Source organism: Actinia tenebrosa, unplaced genomic scaffold (assembly GCF_029948245.1).
Source record: "Actinia tenebrosa isolate PJP-AT-01 unplaced genomic scaffold, QUT_ActTen_1.0 PGA_scaffold2__45_contigs__length_23673736, whole genome shotgun sequence".
Classification (NCBI taxonomy): Eukaryota; Metazoa; Cnidaria; class Anthozoa; order Actiniaria; family Actiniidae; genus Actinia; species Actinia tenebrosa.
This window is the reverse complement of record NW_028292579.1, coordinates 14,469,511-14,491,647: the sequence shown is the minus strand read 5'-3', so window position 1 is coordinate 14,491,647 and position 22,137 is coordinate 14,469,511. Positions and strand designations below refer to the sequence as shown.

Sequence of the window (22,137 nt, the reverse complement as noted above, 5' to 3'; positions counted from 1 at the left end):
CATTTTCAGCCATATTTTGCAGGACTTACTTCCTTACCGTCGTCCGCTGTAGAACTTAAAAAAATACCTATTCCAACCATCAAGTATATCTTGAGGAGCTATGCAATATCCGCATCTGGTAACAAAAGTGAATTGGTGCTGCGTCTCTTTCTGTTACGTCATGGTCGCTCTTATCTTGTTGCACACAAAGAAGTAGAAGAAATAAAAACAACCATCACAAATGCACAAAAAATAATTTCCGAAATGGTGAAAGAACACATTTTAAAAGTTGATGACATAAGACGTGTAAGGGCACACCGTAAAAAAGTACAAGAAAAATCATTTATCAAAGTTCCTGATGGTGTACTTCACATTAGTGACCTCCATAACCTCTTCAAGTCACTCTATAATTATCTAGATCGGGGTAGGCAATATCAGCCTGACAAAAGCACTTGCAGGCCTGTTCAAATGGAAACGATCAATGCCTCTGATGAGTATGAGAACTTCTTTGAAATAGGCAGACGACTAAAAATACGTTGGACAAAAGAGGAAATAGGTGATTCCGGGTAGCGACCAGGCTGGTATGTAGCAGAGGTGCAGAGCTCATCAATTGCCAGTGACACTGTTGATGTGGTGTACGTTTGTGAGCCTGACGCTATATACACTATTGATGTGACATCACTTCTTGCTTCAGGAAAACTGAAAGAAGCCTGATTAAGGTTTAGCTAGTAAGAGTAGGGGTCGTGGAGTGGCCGTACTGTCAGCCATCCCCTATAAGGGTGGATCCAGGGGGCGGCAAAGGGAGTGTGAAGTTCCCCTTCAACAGGGAAAAAAAAAAAAAACTGAAGGAAGAAACTCAATTAACCCCACCCCCCCCTCTAAGATTTTGACTGGATCCGCCCTTGCATATCCTTACCCTTTTACATTTTACGTTTAAACCAGTTTGTAACTTACAATGTGACTGGTAAGGTGTACATAATACGAGTAGGGGCCATGGATTGGCTGTTCTGTTTTCCGTAACCTACCACTATATATACTTATTTCATTGAAGTTAGTCACCAAAAATCTAAAAAGCAGTGATCGCTGAGAATCATGGGGAAATGTTTTATATCCTACAAGTAAAGCTTTTGACACAAACTGCAGCAGTTGAGGATGTTCAGAGGAGGTGAGACTGTAAACATGTGTAACTAGTAAAAGATCTCATTTCCGTCAACTGTTATCAAGCGGTTGAAACATGTAAAATGTATCTATCCATAATCCTTGTTGGTCTCAGCTTTGTAGCTTTTCAGGTGACTAACTTTATTTAAATAGTTGTATATATACCCCTTTCATTTAATTCATTTAAGCGAGTTTATATAACACTCTTTTGTCCTAGTTATGACTTATTTAGCAGTTTTTTTGTGCTTTCTAGCTGTATGTTTAGTAGTTTTTACCATAACGAAGGCTATTTTGATATTTTTTGTTGGTCTTGGGTTCAATTCTTCTTCTACTTATGGAATGATCATAGTAGTTCTTTGTATAGTTTCTAGACTTGAACATGTATTTAGTAGTTTCTCAATTGCCCTATGCATTCTACTATCACAGTTTGTTTTTGAGTTGGTAAAATGTTCAATTCATAATAGAAATTTTTTTAAATTGAAAATTTCAACTGTTACATAAAAGGTTTCAATGTTTAATGCATTTGATCACCGTAACTACTTTTGTAGCTCTATAAAATGTTTTTTAAAACAATTTTCCAAGTCTTGTTTGTATCTTGACCCTTCTTGAGAACATTATTCCTAAGGTTTGAACAAATAGACTATTTTCTTGTCATAAACTTAGAGGTGAGGAACTAGAACCACCATACCACAATATTACTTATAATATCATTAATAATTGATATATAGGTTTCTATTCAATCTGGGTCTACTCCATCTGCATCACATTATAACATAGCTGTATATCCCATACAGCAAACTAATCAGATTTAATTACAATAAAAATCTTCAGAATAAAAATCTTCATCAAATTTCTTTGGATAATTCTTCAGGGGTGTACAGAGTGAGGTAAAAATCTTCAGGGGTAGTCGAATTTCTTTGGATAATTCTTCAGGGGTGTACAGAGCAACATGAGGAGCCCCAGGCCGGTTAGATTTGTTTTGCGAGGACAAAAAAGGTGCGCAAAATGCATATTTGCGGTACTTATGCGCTGTAGGGGAGGATAGCTAGGTGTTAAAAATCTTACTCTTATTACTTATGGTTTGGTAATACGAGACAGAGATAATGATAGAGACAGAGATAATGTATTTTATTCTACACGAGATTATCTGGTCTAAGGATTTTTCTGTGAAATTCTTGTAATGATATCCTTTGGGAAGGATTTTTTTCGCAAGCCCTCGTGATCAGGGATCGGAAAAAACTATAAAGATCTAATAGAATAGAAACGGATTTCAACATATATCCTAAAGAAAATACATCGCTAGCGGTACTTTCTTTCCCGGTAACGACTTCTGGTGCAAGATAACTTCTTTCACAACGTGGAATAAGTTTTCTTCCAAAGTAGCTTGCGATCTTTCGACTTTTACCAAAATCGATTAGAACTGGAAAGTATCCAGGAGAATCTCTTTCTTCTTCTAAAACAACATTGTTCGATTTAATATCGTTATGCAAAAAACCTTTGTGGTGAACATACTCGATTGCGTTACAAATCTTATCAAAAATGCATAGGCAGTCATCTTTTGAAAGAAGTTTCTTCTCTGCTGCTCGATATAGAGTCAAACTTTTAGAGTTCGTTCCATGAAACTGCAGAACTAAACATACAGGCAGTGTTTTTGTTATCATACCGAACAAAAGTGGAAGCCCCCTGTGATCACCCAAAGAATTGATTACGTGTCCTTCGTGTATCAACTCTTCCATAACCCGCTTGCTATCTCTGGTATTGTCCCTTGCCCTTCCTCGTTTAATGACCACCTTGATTCCTCGGTATTTTGCAAAGTAACAATCGCCATAGCTACCGCTCCCAATCAGCGTCGAATATTCAAGGAATTCTGGTCTGATTTCTTTGATTCCTGATGCCGTCTGTGTCTGCTTTTTACCAGAATCGAAACTCTCACTAGTACTTTTGAAAGTTGAAGTATTTAGCGTAGTTTTCTCCCTTTGAAGCTTTTGTTTCTTCGCTAAATTTACCATCACAGCCGCCCTGGATGCTTCCATTAATGACTTATCTGCCGCTATTTTCGTTACTTCATCTTCTTCTTTGCTTGGACTTTTGCTTTCTTTCGCCTCGTGACACTTTTGTAGTTCCGATCTTTTCTTTTCGCGTTTCCTTTTCCTGTATCGTTTCTTCTGTTCTTTCTTTTCTTCTTTGGTATGGGGTCGACTTTTTGTAACTCGTTTTTCAGCGTTTTCTTCAGGATTCTTATCACATGCATGAGACTCCATTTCCAAAATGAGATCCCTTAGCCGGAAGTGGGTGAGCCGCACTATGTCATGTACGTCCTAACCTTATGAACTAAAAATAACTTTTGGGCGTACTTTCATTCTATAAAAAATGCACTATAATATTATTTCATATTCATAAGTTGAAGCATAGCTTTTCCTTTCTTCTTCTCTCTCTTTTTTTCTTATATTTTTTTATACACTTTTTAAAAAATTTTTTGCCGTTCAAGTTTTCGAGCCGCTGAATCACAATTCACTCGGCTTTACTGAATCTGGCTCGAAGTACGGACCATCACTGGATGTTTTGGTGTCCAACTTGCTTTTCAACGTTTCAAAATGGCTTCGTACCATACCATGTGTAAATGCTGTGACAGAAATCTTATAAATATCGAAATCTTACACACCCAATAAGTCTTGAAAAAATCTTGTAAGACTTTTGTGGGACCTTCTTTTAAAAAACTTTGATTTAAAGTATCAGTAATTAAGCCATTGGAGTTATTTTAAAAAGTTTCAGCTGAATGTCCAATATTAATGGACTTTTCAAATGCCCTTAACAACGTAAATGAAATCTAGGGAGTTTTCAAGGAGTTTAGTTTAAGAAGTAGCATAAACCCTGTATTAATACAGTGTACCTTTTTTTTCAATCTCAATTTGTTCCTGGTGACTTCCAAAATCTCTTATGAATTTTCCTTTTCCCTTCAAGTCTTGATAGTACTGGTAAAAAATAGGCAAAATTTAAGCAAATTGTATTAGAATCATTACATTATCATCAACAACTTACATGCAAACCAATAATCTATATACAGTAGATATATCACTCAGGACTGGTCAACATAACCTTAACAGTGGTAAGTTACAACTGATAAGTTACGCATGTCATTATAACAACTACATTATTACCTTCAAACGCTCTTGACAAAATGAGACTTGGTTAAGAATGAACAGCTTCACAGTCTCGGCATCCCTGAAATAATTCTTGATGAGCTTATCCTTTGGAAGGGATTCTAGTACAATTTCATCACAGTTCTCTAGGAATTCTCTTTCTGTAGAACCTGGAAAATTGATAAATATTAATGATTTGATACATTTGTTTAAAATGTTTTAGCATATGATCAAGCATCATAAAAGATAGAGAAACTGAACATTGGAATTTTTATCATACATTCACAGGCAGTATATTGTTAACCTGAAAATGAAGACACCTTGATATTGTGTCTTTCTGCAGAAGACTCCTGGCCTGGCTTCATTACCACATGAATCCTGTCTTTTTTGAAGGACTTTGGGCCAAACTGTGACAGGACTTTATTGCATTGTTTTAGGCTGTCAACTTCATGCAAAACTGTAAACTGAAGGTGTCTTCATGATAGTTTTGATTCATCAGCTTTTTAATTATAAATTAAGCCAAGCTTTCGAACATCTTGCTCTTCATCAGGGCAAACGGTTGTGACAATTTTCACTAGAAACACGCAACATAACAATGTGCGCGTGTTACAGTCAAATGTATCCGTTGTTAGGAGCGTGCGTGTTACGAAGGGATAATTAATTGCGCGCGCTATTTTTTGGGCTATTAAGATACAATTTTAATTGTCTATCAAGCTACGATAGCTATCAGGTAAAGTTCTTGCACTATCTCTATTAAAGAGAGCATGCGATTCACTAGCAATCTTCCATGCCTCCAACCATTTCCTCTGTGTGCCATCGTTCTTCTTTATGAACTACAGAACAACCAAGGCAACCAATGCTGTGGCCAGTCTTCATGGCGTGCTGTGCTAGAGCTGAAGAGCAAGATGCTCGAAAGCTTGGCTTAATTTATAATTAAAAAGCTGATGAATCAAAACTATCACGAATCTCAACTCGCCTTACAAACTCTTATTGGATGGTGGTGCATGACTTATTTCGTCTGGCGTCTTTTCATTCTTCTTTCATACTTAACCCGATTTAAGAGCTGTTCAGATGTGAATTTCTCCAGCATTATCTTTCCCGACTCGGTTTTCTCCAGATGGTTGCTGATGCGTATTTTCGAGATGGGACCAAAAGCGATGATGTCGCGACAAGCTTTCTGAATTATAAAGATTTCTCCAGTTGAAAATATGCCATGCCCCTGACTGCCTTCAGTAGTTGGGTAAACCACGCTGACGGAAAAGGCGCTTGCAGCTTCATCTTGGTCATCATCAGTACCATCTATCCTTTCCATTTTATCTCTGATGTTTTCTGTCTCCACGGGAACACAGTCGCAAGAGTCGTCTAGCTGTGTTTTGCAGCGCCATTCTGATCTAACTCTGTCATAAACCCTTCTCGGTCTGAGGCCTTTCAGGATTTCATTTTTTTCGATTTTATTTCTTACATCATCCATGGATATTGATTTTGCAATGATCTCTGCTTGAAAAATCCTCCTTATTTCTTTTAGTTCTTTGTTGCTGAAACGAAAAGGTCGATGTTCGTCATCGTTGGTTTCTACTTTCTTTCCACTACTGTCGTGGGTGTCTATGGAGGTTTCCATGGAGGTAACCGCTGCAGTCTCTTGAAGCTTTCTCTCGTCTGGGACATCCCTCATCGATTTTGAAAGTTCTTTAGATGCTCTTGCTGCCACCTTTTTCTTGTTTCTTAGTCGATAGTATTTCGTCTGCGTTTGGACTCGATGACCCATCAAGTCTGCGAGGTCAGAGCTCATGCCAGCTTCTGTGTTATCGCAAGTGACAGTTACAGCAGCCTTTCGCATTGCTGTGGCAGAAACTACCCCTTCTAACCCCGCCTTCTTCCAAACGGATTTTACACACATTGTTATCTGGCCGGACGTCATCTTCTCTCCATTCCATGACAAAAACAACTGCGAAGCATTAGCTGCGTTTGGTAAGCAGGACCTTACATTTCTCAAAAATATATTAACCCAGCTGTGTAACGTGGGGTTAAAAACTACTTGAGCTGGTCCATGTATATGAACTGTTTTGTGCTCAAAAACGTCGACAACTATCTGGTCTTGTTCTTTTTGTCCGCGCTCAAATTCTGTGAGCTGCATGTTGGCTATTACTCCAGATCTGTGAGCATTATTAAAACTGATTTCTGTCATCAAAAAATCGCGTATAAGTGTGTACACATGCTGGGTGATTTCGATATTGTGTGCACCCGACAGTTTTCCAAGATATGAAATAGCCTGTCTTACTGCTTCGCTTCTTTCGAATTCTTTTACCTTATCAGGTGTTATCAGGGAGTCAAAATCCTCTTCGGCTTTCTTCCACATTCTTTTACCAGTGACCTTTTTGTACGAGCTATTCCACCGTATGACCTTCTCTTTTAACGATTGAAGCAATTTGTTGTCAAATGGTACTTCTTCAGGTTCTTCCGAAATTAGAAAATCATAAAAATGACGCAAACTTGTGAGATAAGACTTAATGGTGCCTGGATGAAATTTTGACTCAGCATATTGATGCAGAAACTTATTTCTTACCGCTTGTTTGTCTAAAAGCAATGTTAAATTCTGTTTTACGGGATCTTTTTCAATGATAAACAGAATCTTTTCCACTTGCCTACTATGCTGGTTAGCTGTTTTTTCTTCTTTATGTCCCCCGTCAGCAGAATGAAGCCAGTACGAAAATTCTGATAGCACAGCCCTTAAGGAAGCTGGTGTGTCTTGGATTGAATCTTTATCAGCATTATTGACGATACGTTCATCAATGTCATTATTTGCATTTTCTTCTTCTCCTTCTAAGACTAATTCATCGTCAACTTCTAGTGATAATTCGCTTGCTTCTGGTTCCATATCATTTCTCTCGTCTACGTCTGGTTCCATATCATTTCTCTCGTCTACTTCTGGTTGCATATCGTCTTTCTCGTTTAATTCAGGTCGCACATCATCTTCTCGTGCCTCGGGGCAGCGAGTTTTCTTTACAAGGACACATTTGGGGTTTTTAATGGCAGTACGTAGCATCTCAGAATACTCTTTTGATTTACTGTTTACTTTGTGTACGTTTTTCAAGTGCTGAGGAAGACGAAGAACTATTGACATACATCCAGGAATCGGACATAGTCTTCTGGTATGGTAGTCTTTACGATTCTCTTGTTTGTTGCCGACAGCTTTTGGGTTTGTTTGAAGGAGTTTTTCTTTATAAGTATACTTCTTACGAAGACCATATCTGGTAGCAGCTTTCCGTGCTTTTTCTTTCTCCCACTTATGCACACTTACGAGATGTCTTGGAATGTGTATAACTGATGCCTTGCATCCTGGATGTGGACATTGCTTTTTTAAGCGGCTGCCTTCTGTTTTCATCTTCTTTTCCTTGTTACTACAGTCTTCTTTTTCTTCTTCTTCTTTCCTTTTTTGGTTTTCAAGTTTATGTTCCTTGTCGCTGTAGCTTTCGCCGTCTCCTCCACTGTCCCATTCCTCTTCATTTCTATACTCATCCTCTTCGTCGCCTTCACATTCGCCCTCTTCTTCATCATTCTCTTCATCTTGGTCACCATCACTGTCGTCGTATTCGCCATCCTCAGCTCTCTCAACCCGAGCATTTTCCTTAAATTGCTCTTGAAACGCTTTCCATTCCTCTTTGATTAGCACTAGCTTATCTTCGCACTAGAAAAAAAGAACCCAAAACAAATAAATAGAGTGTTATGATTAACTAAACAAATAACTATGAAGAATAATTAAGGACGTTTGCGGGCATTGTTTGCGCGCATCATTTCTGCGCATGAATTTAGAGCGCACGCGCTCATCGTGATAATGTCATTCTAATGTTTTGCTGGGCAAAATATCAAAAAATGAAGATTTTCATTTCTTCAAACACATATCTATAAAAACCGCATGCAGTAGAACTGCATATATCGACTGAAGAGCACAAGAGGGCACAAACTAGGTGCACAAAGTTGTCTGGGGGTGCACACCACAACCGAAGGGCACAAAATAGGAGCAAAACGTTGCTCGAGGAGGGTGCGCGTATCCCTCCCTTGGATCCGCCCCTGAAAAAGGCGATTCATTCAAAATAAGTTCAGCCTAAACTAATTAATAGTTTATCTCCTTAATTACACCTCATATTTCTTTACAAAGAAAGAATCGTTATATACCTACCCTTTTAACACGTTCCAAGTCACCTCGTTTTTTCGCTGTAACCTTTGAGGTTAGAATGTCTCTCACACGTGCCTCATAAGCAAAACGTGATTTACTTAGTTGTGGATCCATATCTCTGAGCCAAACAAACAAATGAACAAACAATTATCTTTTTTATGCTTTACTATGCCTTAGTATACTCTTATCTTTACTGTTTCAATATTACCTGGGGCTCTACTTATCGAACCAATCTATGTCGATTGAAAATATTACAGAAACGCATAGTAAGAATCATTACCAACTCTAGCTTTGATGCACATACTTCTCCTTTGTTTTCTCAAAATAATATATTAAGACTTAGTATAGATGATACACATACGGTGGCCATATCGACAGCATACGTTTTATTCAGATTATTCAGATTAACTTGCGATCGCGACTTATTAACTGTAAATTCACATGTAGAAACAACCAGGGTTCGTGCTGAATTCAAAGGTACCCAAAAATGATTTACTTACCCTTTCCAACTCGACACTGGGACCATCCGCCATCTTGCGCTAGACGTATGCGCGTCTTTCGCAAGTTAATAAGTCGCGATCTGAATCAAATCTATAATGTCGATATGGCCCTTCTGGGCCACCGTATATACACTCCCTTCAGCTAGGTTTATTTATGTATTCCATTGAAAAAAAGATATTTCTTAACGTTTTTCTTAGGATGTTCTCAAAAAAATGTCAATTTCATTCCTTTCCCACTAGACAATGTAAGAACTTTAGACCAATTTTTTGTAGAACAAATATCAAACAATTCACAGTTGCTAGTCAGGGACCAAAAGTTTGGGACTCCCTGCCTTACCAGGTAAGATCATCACCCTCATATATATTTATATACAGCCATTTACAAAAATTATGGCCGTTTCAAATATAAATACAAGTATATCGAAAGTATGTCAGACAGGGTGAGATATCTTTCTTGATATTTTTTTAGGAAAGCCCTAATGATAGACAACTCGAAAAGAATATAAGGGAGGCTATCCCATAATTTTTGATATGAATTGATATATTAGTATATATATTGGAAGCGGCCATAATTTTAGCAAATGGCTGTATATATTTATCTATATATATCAAAATCCTTCTTTCATTATGCATTCTTGCAATTCAATTTACATAATTATCTTTTATATTCTTCTTATTCAATTTTCTCAATAGTAATCACTTGGATGGAATAATGATTAAATAAAAATGATTGATTGATTGATTTAATTAGTAAAAACAAGTACTGACAATATTGTTTTGAATTTTTAAGATTTTTCATCACGAAGTTCTATGCAATTCATAGACATGTTTTTTTTTTTAGTTCATTATGTTAGTTGTCATTGTTTAAAGAAATGAGCCAGCTTGAAAATTCTAATTCTTGAAATTTCTTGAAAATTCTATAAAAAAAGATTTTCGCAAAAGAAACCAACAATTTAGAATATATAATGTCTGAGAACATCAAATGTTTTAATCTGTAAGCAATCGAAAAACCAGTAAGATTGAAAAAATATAAATCCACGAAATGAAAAACGTTAAGCTTCCTTTCGTTATAGTATCAAAATATTAGTGATTTAATTCAATACTAACAATTTTCCAGCAGGTTTCGAATCATGAAGGGAGTGTTGTTTAAATACTCATTTGCTATTTTCTTTCTAAAATGATTTTAAACATATTTATACTCAAAAGAAAGCTTAATTCTCGAAAACATTCACAAAGAGTTTCAAAGAAAATTTGTAATTCTTACCAACGACATTTTAGGCCCCGTTTTTATTTCGAAATAATATTGTCTCGGAGTTTAAATTTGAATTAAAATGACGACTTAACTTATTGATCAACATATCCCTAATATAAAACATTGATAAATGCATGGTTAATAAAGATATTGAATTTTTATACTCACCAAATCAGCAGCGATAGATCATCACTACTTGATCTGTATGTAGACGTTTTCAACCGTCACCTCATTTGAATTTGCTTGTTTTTGTCACGTGACTATTCCAATTCTACTAGACTGCGGTTACCCTGTGGTGTGCATGTATGCGCTGTTTTTAAAGTAGACAAAGGTCGATTCTTTTTTGTATTTGAGGGAAAATGTTCGGGAAATCTTTTATTTGTAGTTAGAAGAAATGGAAGGTAGCGAAATTAGTTTTTTCTTTTCTGTCCTTTTCCCTTTTTGTTAGCACTTTGAAGGCTTAATAAGGGTTGGGGTCATATGTCCATGAATTGGAAGTTGAATCACTTGATCTATGATTGAAATTAAATTATTATCATTTAAAGTTAATGAACCTACATGTTAGATGTATAAAACATGTAAAGTGTTATTGACTACCATTCCGACCCAACTGAGTTACAAAAATGCCCTATATGTAAACTGTGATCATAATATTTACTTAAAAAATTAAAAGAAATGTAAGTTGACTAGTGAAATAACTTGTTTTAGTTATTGCGTTACCATTAGATAACAAAGAAGGGGAATTAATCTTAAATGTAGGCTTTTTTTTTGCATTTTCTAGTATGATAAAAAAAAGGGCACTTTTGCACCATTTGCCTTTCGAAGAAACTTTTGGCTAAAAAGATAACACAAAAGCAATTTTTCTTTCTGAAAAAACCGCTAAAGGTAGACGATGCTGCATCCTAACATATCACGAAGTTTTATGGATATTGGTTTATGTGCACTAGTAGAAAAACGCTTTCATTTTAAAAATAAGCTAATTTTGAATCGCACTTTTGGACACCAACTCAAATGACACCTTAAGTGTAATAAACTCAAAGCATTTTTTTAACCCAAAATTTTCTCCAAAATAAAAAAACGTTGGCTGAAGAGTGAATCTTAATGAGCTCAGTCATCAGCCATATATCCATCATCAACCGTAACGAAGGCTTTTTACCACTCAGGCATTAACAAAACCACTGCAAAGGCACTTTAGTAACAATTTCTGGACAAAACCTGATATATATAAGGGAAGGAAAAAAGATGTGAAGCTATAATTTTGTTACCATCTTGCATTTTCTATGCACTTGATCGCTTTATGAAATTGGGGATTAAATTAAAAATTTAAAGATGAAAAGTGAAAGAGAGAAAAATATGTGACAAAAGTTCCCTACGTTAGATCTAGAGAGAGAGAGAGAGAGAGAGAGAGAGGGAGAGAGAGAGAGAGAGCAGATCTCAAACCATACCTCTGATATAGATTTTCAATTAGCAATTTCATAATTCTAAGGACATATTGTTCACAACCTATGTATTAATAGTTGTGTACTTACCCTCCAATATTTGCTTTGCACATAGAGAAATGCTTCAGGCAAACCTCATTTGGTCCAAGATCACAATTGGTACACAGCTATTACATATAAGTGTATGAATACATAATCATTATTCTTCCTTGGTGTTTAGCTTATTTCCTACAGAATTAGGGCTCATTGATATTTTGAGTGTCCATGTGGGTGCCAGTCGATTAGAGAAATTGTCATGTGAATTGAATTATTCTAATGAAATGGGAAGTACCCTTAATTAATTGGATGTTTTTATAAATTTGTCATATTTATTGCTGATCAGAATGCACATATATAGAGAGTACACAATGTAAAAGTATAAATGAATTTCTTACCCGTATTGCATGGCAAAACATGCAAAATTCAACGTTGAGGCCTTTTCCACCAAGCTCGAAATTACCATCATTTGCCTTAGCCAGTAAGAGGCAGAATCCTTTGTAATCAAGAATAACTGAAAAGCAACAAATGACTAACATCAATCATGGTTAGTTAGCATCACTAGAGGTAAAGTTCTCTAGTTTACCTTTAAATTTGATTCCATACAATTTTCCATCAATAGAAATGCCATTCCTTTTAATCTGGTCTTTCTGGAAATTGATGTCAACAATCATGTCTCTGATGTTTTGCCTATAAAATAAATATGCTGCTGTTAAATTTCAAGAAAAAAGTTGTCAAACTATTAAACTATCAAACCAGCTCATGCATTTCTATCAAGGTTGGAAGGTTCAGTTTGTTATTTGAAATTTGAATCTGGGTTCGTTTTGAAGTTTGCATTATTTAAGCGAAGATTGCATTCTTTAAATCTAGGTTTGGATTTCAAATAGCTCCAGTTCTTTAAAGATTGATGCAAAACCAAAAATCTTTATACCATTGTGGTTACCATTTCAAACTGTGTTGTGTGGTGGTGTATAAATACTTCATTCAAGAACTCCATTCAAAAACTTCTGAAAGAGCATTTTATTTTAACGCCTGGGTTGTAGATTGCAACCTTTGTTAAATTAATAATAATGAATTCAATCTTTCAAACTTGATAGGAACGCAGGAACTAGTTGGTTTGACTGTAATCCTTATCATAAAGAGAACAAATTAATAAATGTTATGCATAAACTGAATACTGAATGGTAAAGCTTCAGAAAACCTAGCAAACAATATAAACATACCATTTCCGAATTCTGATACTGATATTTCTGCATTATATGCTGGCTATTCTATAGTTTTTTTCTATATACATACCTATTTTCTTCACAATTTGCAATGGCCACTGTATACACAGCTTTGGAGCTCTGACTAGATAAGTATGGATGCTTTGCTGGAACGATTCCTATGTTTATTTGGTCTTTTCCTATCAAAATAAGGAATTGGAATATTGAGTACATTATTTAATGAAAATAGGAAGGAAACTTAAACACCAAGAATTAAATTTTCTGAACTGCACTGACATTTCAAATGTAAGAGAGGGAATAATCAACAGAGTAATCTTAATTTCTATCCAAGTTTATGAATTTGTACCAAAGTAAAAGCAAAACAATTCAATAATATTAACACCCTGATAGATTATGATAAATACCCTCTCAGAAAACCTTTGGTGACTTCATTTGCAATTATTAAAAAAAAAATACAAGTAATATGACTGAATTGTTACCAAATAATGGCCGGCCATCAAGCTTGAGATGGAATTCCATGAAGTTATCTGCTTTGTCGCACCCATGTAGTCTTTGCTCTCTTATGGACCAAATGATTGCTGAAGCAAGATTTATCTGGTACCCGGGAATCTGATTTGGGAGTGGCCTAACTTGGAACAGGTCATGGACAGTAGTATTTATCATGCCTCGAAGAGCTTTCATGTGGTTCTTAAGGGGTATGATTGGTGTTCCATTTGTCTATAATATGATTGCGTGTAATGATTAAATTAATATTTTACTCTAACAAACATACAAAGTTTGACATAAACAGCATATAAAAATGTAATATAGACATAAATTTTCACATGTGCAGTACAGAACATAAAATAAACAAAAAACCATATATTTTTAATAAAGAAATGCATGAATATTAAGCTCAGATAGTATTCATAAACTTACTTTGTTTCTTCCCAAATCTGTTCGATTAACAAAGATCTGCCAACTTTTGTCTGGAGTTCTTGCTTCCAGCTTCAGAAGAAGGTACTGCCAATCAGGGACACGCATTGACTCGTAGTGCTTCCCCATCGTGTCCTCTGAGAGAAGCTCTTTGAAAGCTCTCTTGGTCCCTTTTCTTTTCACGACTTCGTCAAACACTTGCGTGATAGTTTCTCGTGAGAAAGAATATTTTTTACCATCCAATAAACAAGACTCTGCTAAGGCAGAAGCAAGTGTCTCATTATTTCGCCTACAAACTTCTCGTACTTCTTTTATGACTCTATTTGCCTGCTTTCTTATTTTTCTTTTCTTCACGGCTGGAGTGTAATCAGAATTCTTAATTTCTATAATGGAAAAATCATTGCTGCCACTGGTACATGAAGAGAAACTGCAATCAAGATTTGGCGGGGTCTGCTTGAAATAATTAAGTTTTGGCGGGCTGGACTGATTTATAAGATTTGGCGGGCTGGGCTGAACGTGATTTGAAGGAGGACTAGTCGGCTGGGAATGGATTTCATTTGGCTGGCTCAGCTTGGAATGGGCATGATGCTTTCTTTCATCGAGCAATGGTCTCTTATTGGCTTTAATAGGGGTCGAGACGTCTTCGTTGTCAAGCCTCTGTTCTTGAATAAGGTCCAATATGTGCTTTATTGGACCCAAAGTTTTCGTCCTTTCCTCCTTGCATGAGCTCAGAATGCCTGCAAACACACCAAGCGTCGATGATACGAAAACATTTTGAGTTCGATTCTTGTTTGCATTCGACTCTGAGCCTACGAACCATTTGGCGGGAACTTCGCCTCCATCGATCGTAGTCAACTCTTTTATCGCCACCTCTCGAATATCGCTTGGAAAAACCTTAAAAACTTTATAACTAGAAAATTTCCTCGGAAGGGTACCACAAACTTCGGAATTTAGAGCATACCAGTGCTTTTTAACGTCTAGAGTGGAGGAAAACACTTGATGGAAGACGGCCATGATACATCATGTTGAGATGCCAACGACGAACCACAAAGTGAATGTGATGCGAGAGGAGAATCAAGTTTTGATTCTCGCGCCAAGAGTTGGCCATGACCATAAAAAGCATTATCCTATTAAAGCTTGAACAACTGAGCTGCTTATTTTAATCGAAAGCAGTTGAAAGCAACCTTCTTCGTACTGTTGATACTATCATTCGAAGCCTCTGACGATTGGACAATGCTAATTGACTTATCACCTACTCAACGCTTCCAAGATATACCGCTGGGACAAAAAAAGAAGGGACGGGGCTCCTCATGTTTATTACATTGTCAACCATGTCTTTCATACCTTTACTCCATCTTTATTAGGAATACATATAAGCTAGTCTAAATTAAGGTTAATTTTGAAAAATCAGTGCAAACTGAAATCTTATGGTTTTGTGATCGTGAAAGGACTGGCTTCTTTGATCAAGTATTTTTTAACGGGTCAACGAATGACTTAAAAACACTCCGAGAATACTCATGTGCTACCTAAGAATGATTCCGCTCTAATAACTATGTTCATCAAAAAATATTCTAGTAAACTAAGCTTCTTTTGGTTTTTATAAAAGTTGTTTTGTGACTTTATTGTTATTTATAATAAAGTTCCTAGCAATTTCTGAGAATTCGGCAGCCCATTATCACAGATACTGTAAATAGAATTTTGAACAGTTAGAAGTTAATCTGGATCAAAGAGAGAGGTATTAATTCTTTTTGATATTTCAAGGTTTTGTTTGCTTTCACTTTCATATTCTGGTTGACGAAGATTATCCATGAAACCTTCCTAAAAACAAAGCAAAACAAAAAACAAAACAAAACAAAAGAAAAAGGAAAGAAAATAAAATAAACAAGAGTGGTAGACTCATGACAAAGTGAACGTCCCTGGCATGTTCGATATTTATAATTCCCACAGCGAAAGTTTTCGAATTTATAGTTTTTATAAGGATTTTATTTTGTGAATATTATTCCATCCCACTCACTATACGTCATCACTGGTAATCATTCTGGCGTATCGGGGGGTTCCCCGTTAAATAAATTAAGTTTGCAAACACAATATTTTATTCTGATTGAATATTATATCATAATTAACAGTACTATAATAGCAGCATCGATGTACTGCTTGATGACTCGATATTACGAGAAATCTTGCTTTCTTTACTATGTTAAGGAAATCATATCCAATGTAACTGACACTGTCTTTTAGTACGTGGAATCGACGACTGAATTGCTAATTAGACCTTTGCGTTACACTATTTTTGAATTTATAATTTCCACAGCGAAAGTTTTCGAATTCAAAATTTTGATAAAGATTTTATCGTGTGAATATTATTCCATATATAAGTCATCACTGGTAATCATTCTGGCGTATTGGGGGTTCCCCCGTTAAATAAATCAAGTTTGCAAACACAATATTTTATTCTGATTAAATATTATATCATAGAAAACTCGACCTCGTAGTCTAATTGTTAAATAGATGTGACACTGTCTTCTAATACGTGGAATCGGAAATTTAGACCTTTTGCGCTACACTAATTTTTGAACTTCGTGCAAGCTAAAGCAATAGATGGTAAAAAAGATTGTACGGAATGTGAGTTCCTTTTGTTTTCTATACTAATCAAAGCAAGCGTATTGAACGTCTTGTATCCAACCGGTCTCAACGCAAGCGAATAAGCAAATGAAGCACGGTATGAAAAAGAATGTAACGGCGTTAACTGAGGAAAATTTTACGCACGCATTCATTGAAGAAAATATTGTTTGCACAACAAAGGCAAGAAAAAGTATAACTCTTAAGTTTTTTGTTCGTTTTGTTTTGTTTTGTTTTGTTTTGTTGTTGTTTTTTTGTTTTGTTTTGTTTTGTTTTTTTGTTTTGTTTAAAATTCGATTTTTGAAAATACATTATAAATTATGAAATTTTAAACAACTTCAACCATGGTTTATTTTCAATAAATCCATTTTTACTTTCAACTGTCACATGTGGTTGGGAAATAGTTTTAATCGAACAATTTAGTCGTCATGTTTAACGTTTTTGACATACGGAAGGAATTCATTTATAGTGCAATACTAAACTAGACTGTGCAAGCTCAAGCCTCAGGAGGTTTAGTTAAAGCCTCTCGATCCGCCTACTGCGTCGGGGCTTCAACAAAACCTCCAACCCCGGCCCGTCACAAAATTTGTATGCCTCAAGTTTTAGGCCCTGTCCACACGTATCCGGAAATTTTTGTATCCGGAATTTTTTCGGATACCAAAATGTTCGCGTCCACATACACGCAGCGTATTCGAATCGTTTTCGAATAGTTTTCACAGTCCACACGTATCCGGTAATTTCATGATCCACCCTGATGCACGCTAGTGCCTAGTCCCTTTGACGGATAGTCTTTCTTATTGAGCATGCGCAAAATCGTGTTTACGTCATCGTATTCGAAAATTTGCGGATACGACCGCCCACACGTATCCGTATTCGGAGGGTATTCGAAAATTTCCACTCTGGAGACCGTTACAAAAATTTCCGGACACGTGTGGACGCAACACGTATCCGCAAAAAAAATTTGCGGATACAATAATTTCTGGATACGTGTGGACGGGGCCTTATAAAATGTATATTTTTATATCGTGACAAATAAACTAAACTAAACTAAACTATTAAAAAATCATCAAAGGAAAAAGCGCGCGCTCGTTGACGACGGCTTGTGTTTGTTTTCTTATTGATAATAAGAATTAACCGATCAGCGTGCAAGAAATTTGTAAGTTATTGTCTCAAAATCACTCTCACGGTAATCATCTAGCTACTGGAACTTGAAAGTGATGAGAGACCCATCCTCTGGCTCATATTCGTCTATTCCTGTAAGGATCTGTGCTCCTGGTGGAGTAGAGAAGATCATCCAGTATTTGTTAGCAGCAGGGTTAATGTGCACCCCACAAATGGACGTTATCCTGTGACCGGCAACGGAAGGACAGTACCCTAGAGTATTCGTGTAGGCTGGGTCTTTTTTTGCTGCCTGTTGTAGGATCTCGTTCAGATTGGTTCCCTCAAGGACTCTCAGAGTCAGCTCAGGTGGAGATGATGAATAATAACCACTTCTGGTGAAATCAAGACTCACTCTTACGGTTATAATTTTCAGGAACTTGAAAGTGATAAGCGAAGCATCATGTGGCTGATATTCATCTATTCCTGAAGGGATCAGTGCATCTGGTGGATTAGAGTAGACCATCCAGCATCTGTTAGTATCAGGATTATTGTGCACCCCACAGATGGATGTTATCATGTGACCGTGCGGATAGGTTAGTAAAGTGAAATTGTAGCCTGTGTCTTGTTCTGCTGCCCGTTCCAGGATCTGGTGCAAATTGGTTCCCTCAGGGACTGTCAATGTCAGCTCTGGTGGAACTGGTGGGTAGTGACCAGAGGCGACGAATTCAAGCTTTACTCTCACGGTGATCATCTTCTGGAACTAAAAAAAGGTGTTCACCGCGTAAAAAAAAACCAAAAAAACAAACAAACAAACAAAAAACTACAGCAATAAACAAACAAACAAACAAACGAAAACAAGTCTCAAGCGATGCGGCATTTTGTGCATTAGTGCCTGATGTGTCTGGTATATACACAATACTACATTATCGTTGAAGTGCGACCCCCGAAGTTTGATGTTTCGTCCGCCGAACTAGCATTTCAATGACCGCCATCATCGAATTCAAAAGCGACTTTTACATTCCAATAAATGAAAAATACAGAAGGATACAAGCTAGTTAGATTTACATCGGAAGACGAAATACCATAACTTCTGGGCTTCCCCAACTCATCCACTCATTTCTTTATTTATCCACTCATTGATTGATTGATTGATTGATTGATTGATTGATTCCGGCGATTGAACATTTGCAATAACTTCTGGTCACCATGGTTACGCAACAGTAAACAACTATAAAAACTCTGCACTTATTATCATACCTCATTCTGATGAAGACTACCACAGCGTAGACGAAACGTCAAAAACGTTTTCAACACATTGTGCTTCAAACCGTAAAAAACCTTATATATAATTTATATACCATCATTCTTCTTGTTTTTACAATTAGCGTTATTCGATCACGAGTTTTCTGTATAGAGCTTTCGAGCCTAGGATGGAGACACGTTCCTTTTATTTTAGGGTTTTTATGGTTTTCGTGTCTTGCTCAGCAATTCAGGGATACAGTTATTTCAAGGAAGGTTGAATGGGCGCCCGGGGCGATTGGCGATTGCACGACCAAAAGGAACTGTGGGCAACATAGAGGGCAAAACTAGAATAATCGACGTGTTCTAAATGGTTTCGTCGAATACAAACAACACTAAATATGTCAACAATAATCTATGTGTTATTGAAAAAGATTATAATAAGAAACGCCAGTCATTCCAGTCATTCCAGATATTCTTGGATCTGTGGCGACACCATTGTCCCTTGTATGTCAGCCGTTAATCTTGGAGTTGTTTTTGACCAATGTATGACCGGGGAGCTCCAAGTTAACAATATCTGTAAATCATCTTACTTTCATTTGAGGAATCTGTCAACTATCAGGAAATACTTAACCTCTCATGCTGCTCAGTCGGTTATCCATGCTCTTATTTCTTCTAAACTAGACTACTGTAATGCTCTACTTTATGGACTTCCTAAATATGTCGTGGAGAGGCTGCAACGCATTCAGAACTCTGCTGCTCGTGTTGTCACCTTCACCAGGAAATTTGACCACATCACTCCTGTGTTGGTTGACCTGCACTGGTTGCCAGTATACTACAGAGTAATTTTCAAGATGCTGTTGCTGACCTACAAGGCCTTACATGGCCTTGCCCCAACATATCTGTCTGATCTTCTGTGCTATCGTTCTTCTTCTTATGCTCTCCGATCTATCTCCAACAAACTTCTGGTTGAACCTAAAGCTAGGCGTACTACGTATGGTTTCAGGTCATTTTCCTTTGCTGCTCCCAGATTATGGAATAGGCTCCCTTTTGAGATTCGCTCTTGTACTACTGTTGCTTCCTTTAAAAGTAAGCTTAAAACTTATTTATTTACTTTATTCCTTAATAATAGGAAATATATTTAGATCTCTTTTGTTTGATTCATTTCCTGCTTTTATGCATATTGCCTTTAGGCTTTTAAGATAAGTTTTTCCTTTTATAATTAGATTTACTTATTAATATTTTAAATACGCAGCATTGTAAATATTGTAAATACATATATATAATTTATGCATATATTCGTGTTGTAAAGCGCCTTGGACATGCTCATGGATATGAGCGCTATATAAATAAACTTTATTATTATATCTTGAAGTGACCGGTCTCCTATCGCTTATCGCCGTTCGCCTCTTCAATCTTTTTTGAAAAGTCGAGTAATCTCTATCAGTTGACATAATTTATTACTTAGTTTGAAGCAAAAATGAAAGCTTTGCATTGACATAATTGCACTGCGGGGCGCTGCTGCATATCCACAATACAGAACAAGGTCGTTCCTGATCAACTGTGTCGTGTGGCGGTTATGCCTGGCTGACTCGGGCTGTATAATATGCTCGAAGTAAGTAGTTTTGAACTACATTTTTCCCCTCAAGCTTTGTGAAATACTGTTTCAAAGCAATATTTAATAATTAGAATTATCTAAAATTTGTTTCATTTTGTCGCCCGATGCAATTTACGCTGTTTATTTGAGTGGTGACTACTCGATCCCTCTTATACTTATTAATTACACAAGGCTGGCAACTATAGCGGTCACCAGGACTCCAATCCCAATCGCACTCTCCTCAAAACCTACCGGGAAGAATAATCCTACGCTCTTCAAACTCTGGCACATAAAAGGATAATAACTACTAAGTCCTCTGGCAAAGTTTGAAAAAAATCACCCTTATAAAGTGAACGGAAATAATTTTCGAAGTTCGTAATTTAGCTTCCTTCTCGTGATGTGACCGTTATGATGTCTCCTTGGAATTCCAAGAATGCAAGCTGTCACTCGAACCACAACTTACTAGTTATGAATCTTAAAAGTCTTAACATGAATTTTCATAAACTTTCCTGAAACAACCACATTTAGTTATCCTCTCTGGGTGAGTGTTTCAGCAGATTTTATGAAAATTCAGATCGCGGCCGCTAGTTGCCAGTCTTGTGTAATTTTAGTACATATGAGAGTGAGTATTCACCACTATTTAAATGAACAACATAAAATGCCTCGGACGAAAATAAAACATGTTTTAGATGATTCTAAATATTGAACTTTATTCAGTGAAAAGGTATTTTACAAAGCTCAAGAGGAAAATCATAAAATTGTAGTTCAAAACTACCTACTATGAACAATTATACGACCAAAGTCACTGAGCCATATATGCCACAGGAACTGAGAGTCTGGGAAGCCTGTGGACGCAGGCTACATTTACTGAAGCTGCTGTTAATTTTCAACATTTAAATAATTGAGAAAAAGCGGTAGAATTGAAGAAGAAGAAGAAGAAGAAGAAGAAGAAGAAGAAGAAGAAGAAGAAGAAGAAGAAGAAGAAGAAGAAGAAGAAGAAGAAGAAGAAGAAAAAGAAGAAGAAGAAGAAGGAGAAGAAGAAGAAGAATCCAAGTACTGAACGCGGCACACACAAAATAAATACCATCAGCAGGTTTTCATTGGCATATAAACACTACTGAATATTTTTTGTTTTTGGTTAATTTTGGCTGAATGATTAAGATATTTCGTTTGACGGCTCGACATGAATTCAGTCGAAGATAGGCGAATATTTTCTTTGACTGCTCTCACTGATAAAATACTAAGTTCACATTGTTTATCAGGGGGAAAAACCCAACCGAAACAAAGATTTTCCATACCTTTAACAGTTGTCTCAGTATTCCGTCTGTACCTTTGGTAGATCACGCATCTATATTAATTGCGGAAGTTGCTTAATAAACACATTTTCTAATTATTTTTTTTTATTTTTTATTTTTATTTCCCCCAATATCCACCAATCAAAGGTTTTGATGCGTCATGGCAAGCCAGGTATATTTTTAGCCGCTAAATTAAAATTTCTTGGAACTGTTGCTTGGTCCTAGCCAATCAAGGGATGTGGTTCCGCTTGCGTTATTTTCTCGAAAACAATTATAGTCAGAATTCACCAGAGAATATATATATATTTACTTTAAATTACATAACGAATAAAATAGTGCAAGAGAACTAGCGAACTTATAGTTAATCAAAATATCGGAAGATTTCAATAATGTTTCATCTCTTGGCTCTTGTGTTTGCTCTAGGTGAAGATGGCAAAATATCTTAATATTTTGAGATTATTGTAATA

At 36.4% G+C, this 22,137-nt stretch overlaps 3 protein-coding genes across 3 annotated transcripts; all 3 read right to left on the bottom strand.

Annotated features, from left to right (window-relative positions):
• Positions 1-5,012: 5,012 nt before the first annotated feature.
• On the bottom strand, positions 5,013-8,726 carry LOC148909342 (uncharacterized). Its single transcript, XM_089034708.1, has 2 exons — positions 8,455-8,726; positions 5,013-7,962 (listed from the first exon to the last, which is right to left on the bottom strand). The coding sequence occupies exons 1-2, from the start codon at positions 8,563-8,565 to the stop codon at positions 5,287-5,289; spliced, it is 2,787 nt and encodes a 928-aa protein (XP_088890834.1). The 5' UTR covers positions 8,566-8,726; the 3' UTR covers positions 5,013-5,286.
• A 1,937-nt stretch (positions 8,727-10,663) lies between these two features.
• Positions 10,664-15,020, bottom strand: LOC148909341 (uncharacterized). The gene is made up of 7 exons (XM_089034096.1): positions 13,823-15,020; positions 13,384-13,621; positions 12,975-13,083; positions 12,265-12,368; positions 12,077-12,192; positions 11,733-11,809; positions 10,664-10,715 (listed from the first exon to the last, which is right to left on the bottom strand). The coding sequence occupies exons 1-7, from the start codon at positions 14,831-14,833 to the stop codon at positions 10,664-10,666; spliced, it is 1,707 nt and encodes a 568-aa protein (XP_088890222.1). The 5' UTR covers positions 14,834-15,020.
• A 1,744-nt stretch (positions 15,021-16,764) lies between these two features.
• On the bottom strand, positions 16,765-21,751 carry LOC116306082 (uncharacterized). The gene is made up of 2 exons (XM_089034712.1): positions 21,674-21,751; positions 16,765-18,299 (listed from the first exon to the last, which is right to left on the bottom strand). Exon 2 carries the CDS (start codon positions 18,288-18,290, stop codon positions 17,637-17,639), a length of 654 nt encoding a protein of 217 aa, XP_088890838.1. The 5' UTR covers positions 18,291-18,299; positions 21,674-21,751; the 3' UTR covers positions 16,765-17,636.
• Positions 21,752-22,137: the final 386 nt, after the last annotated feature.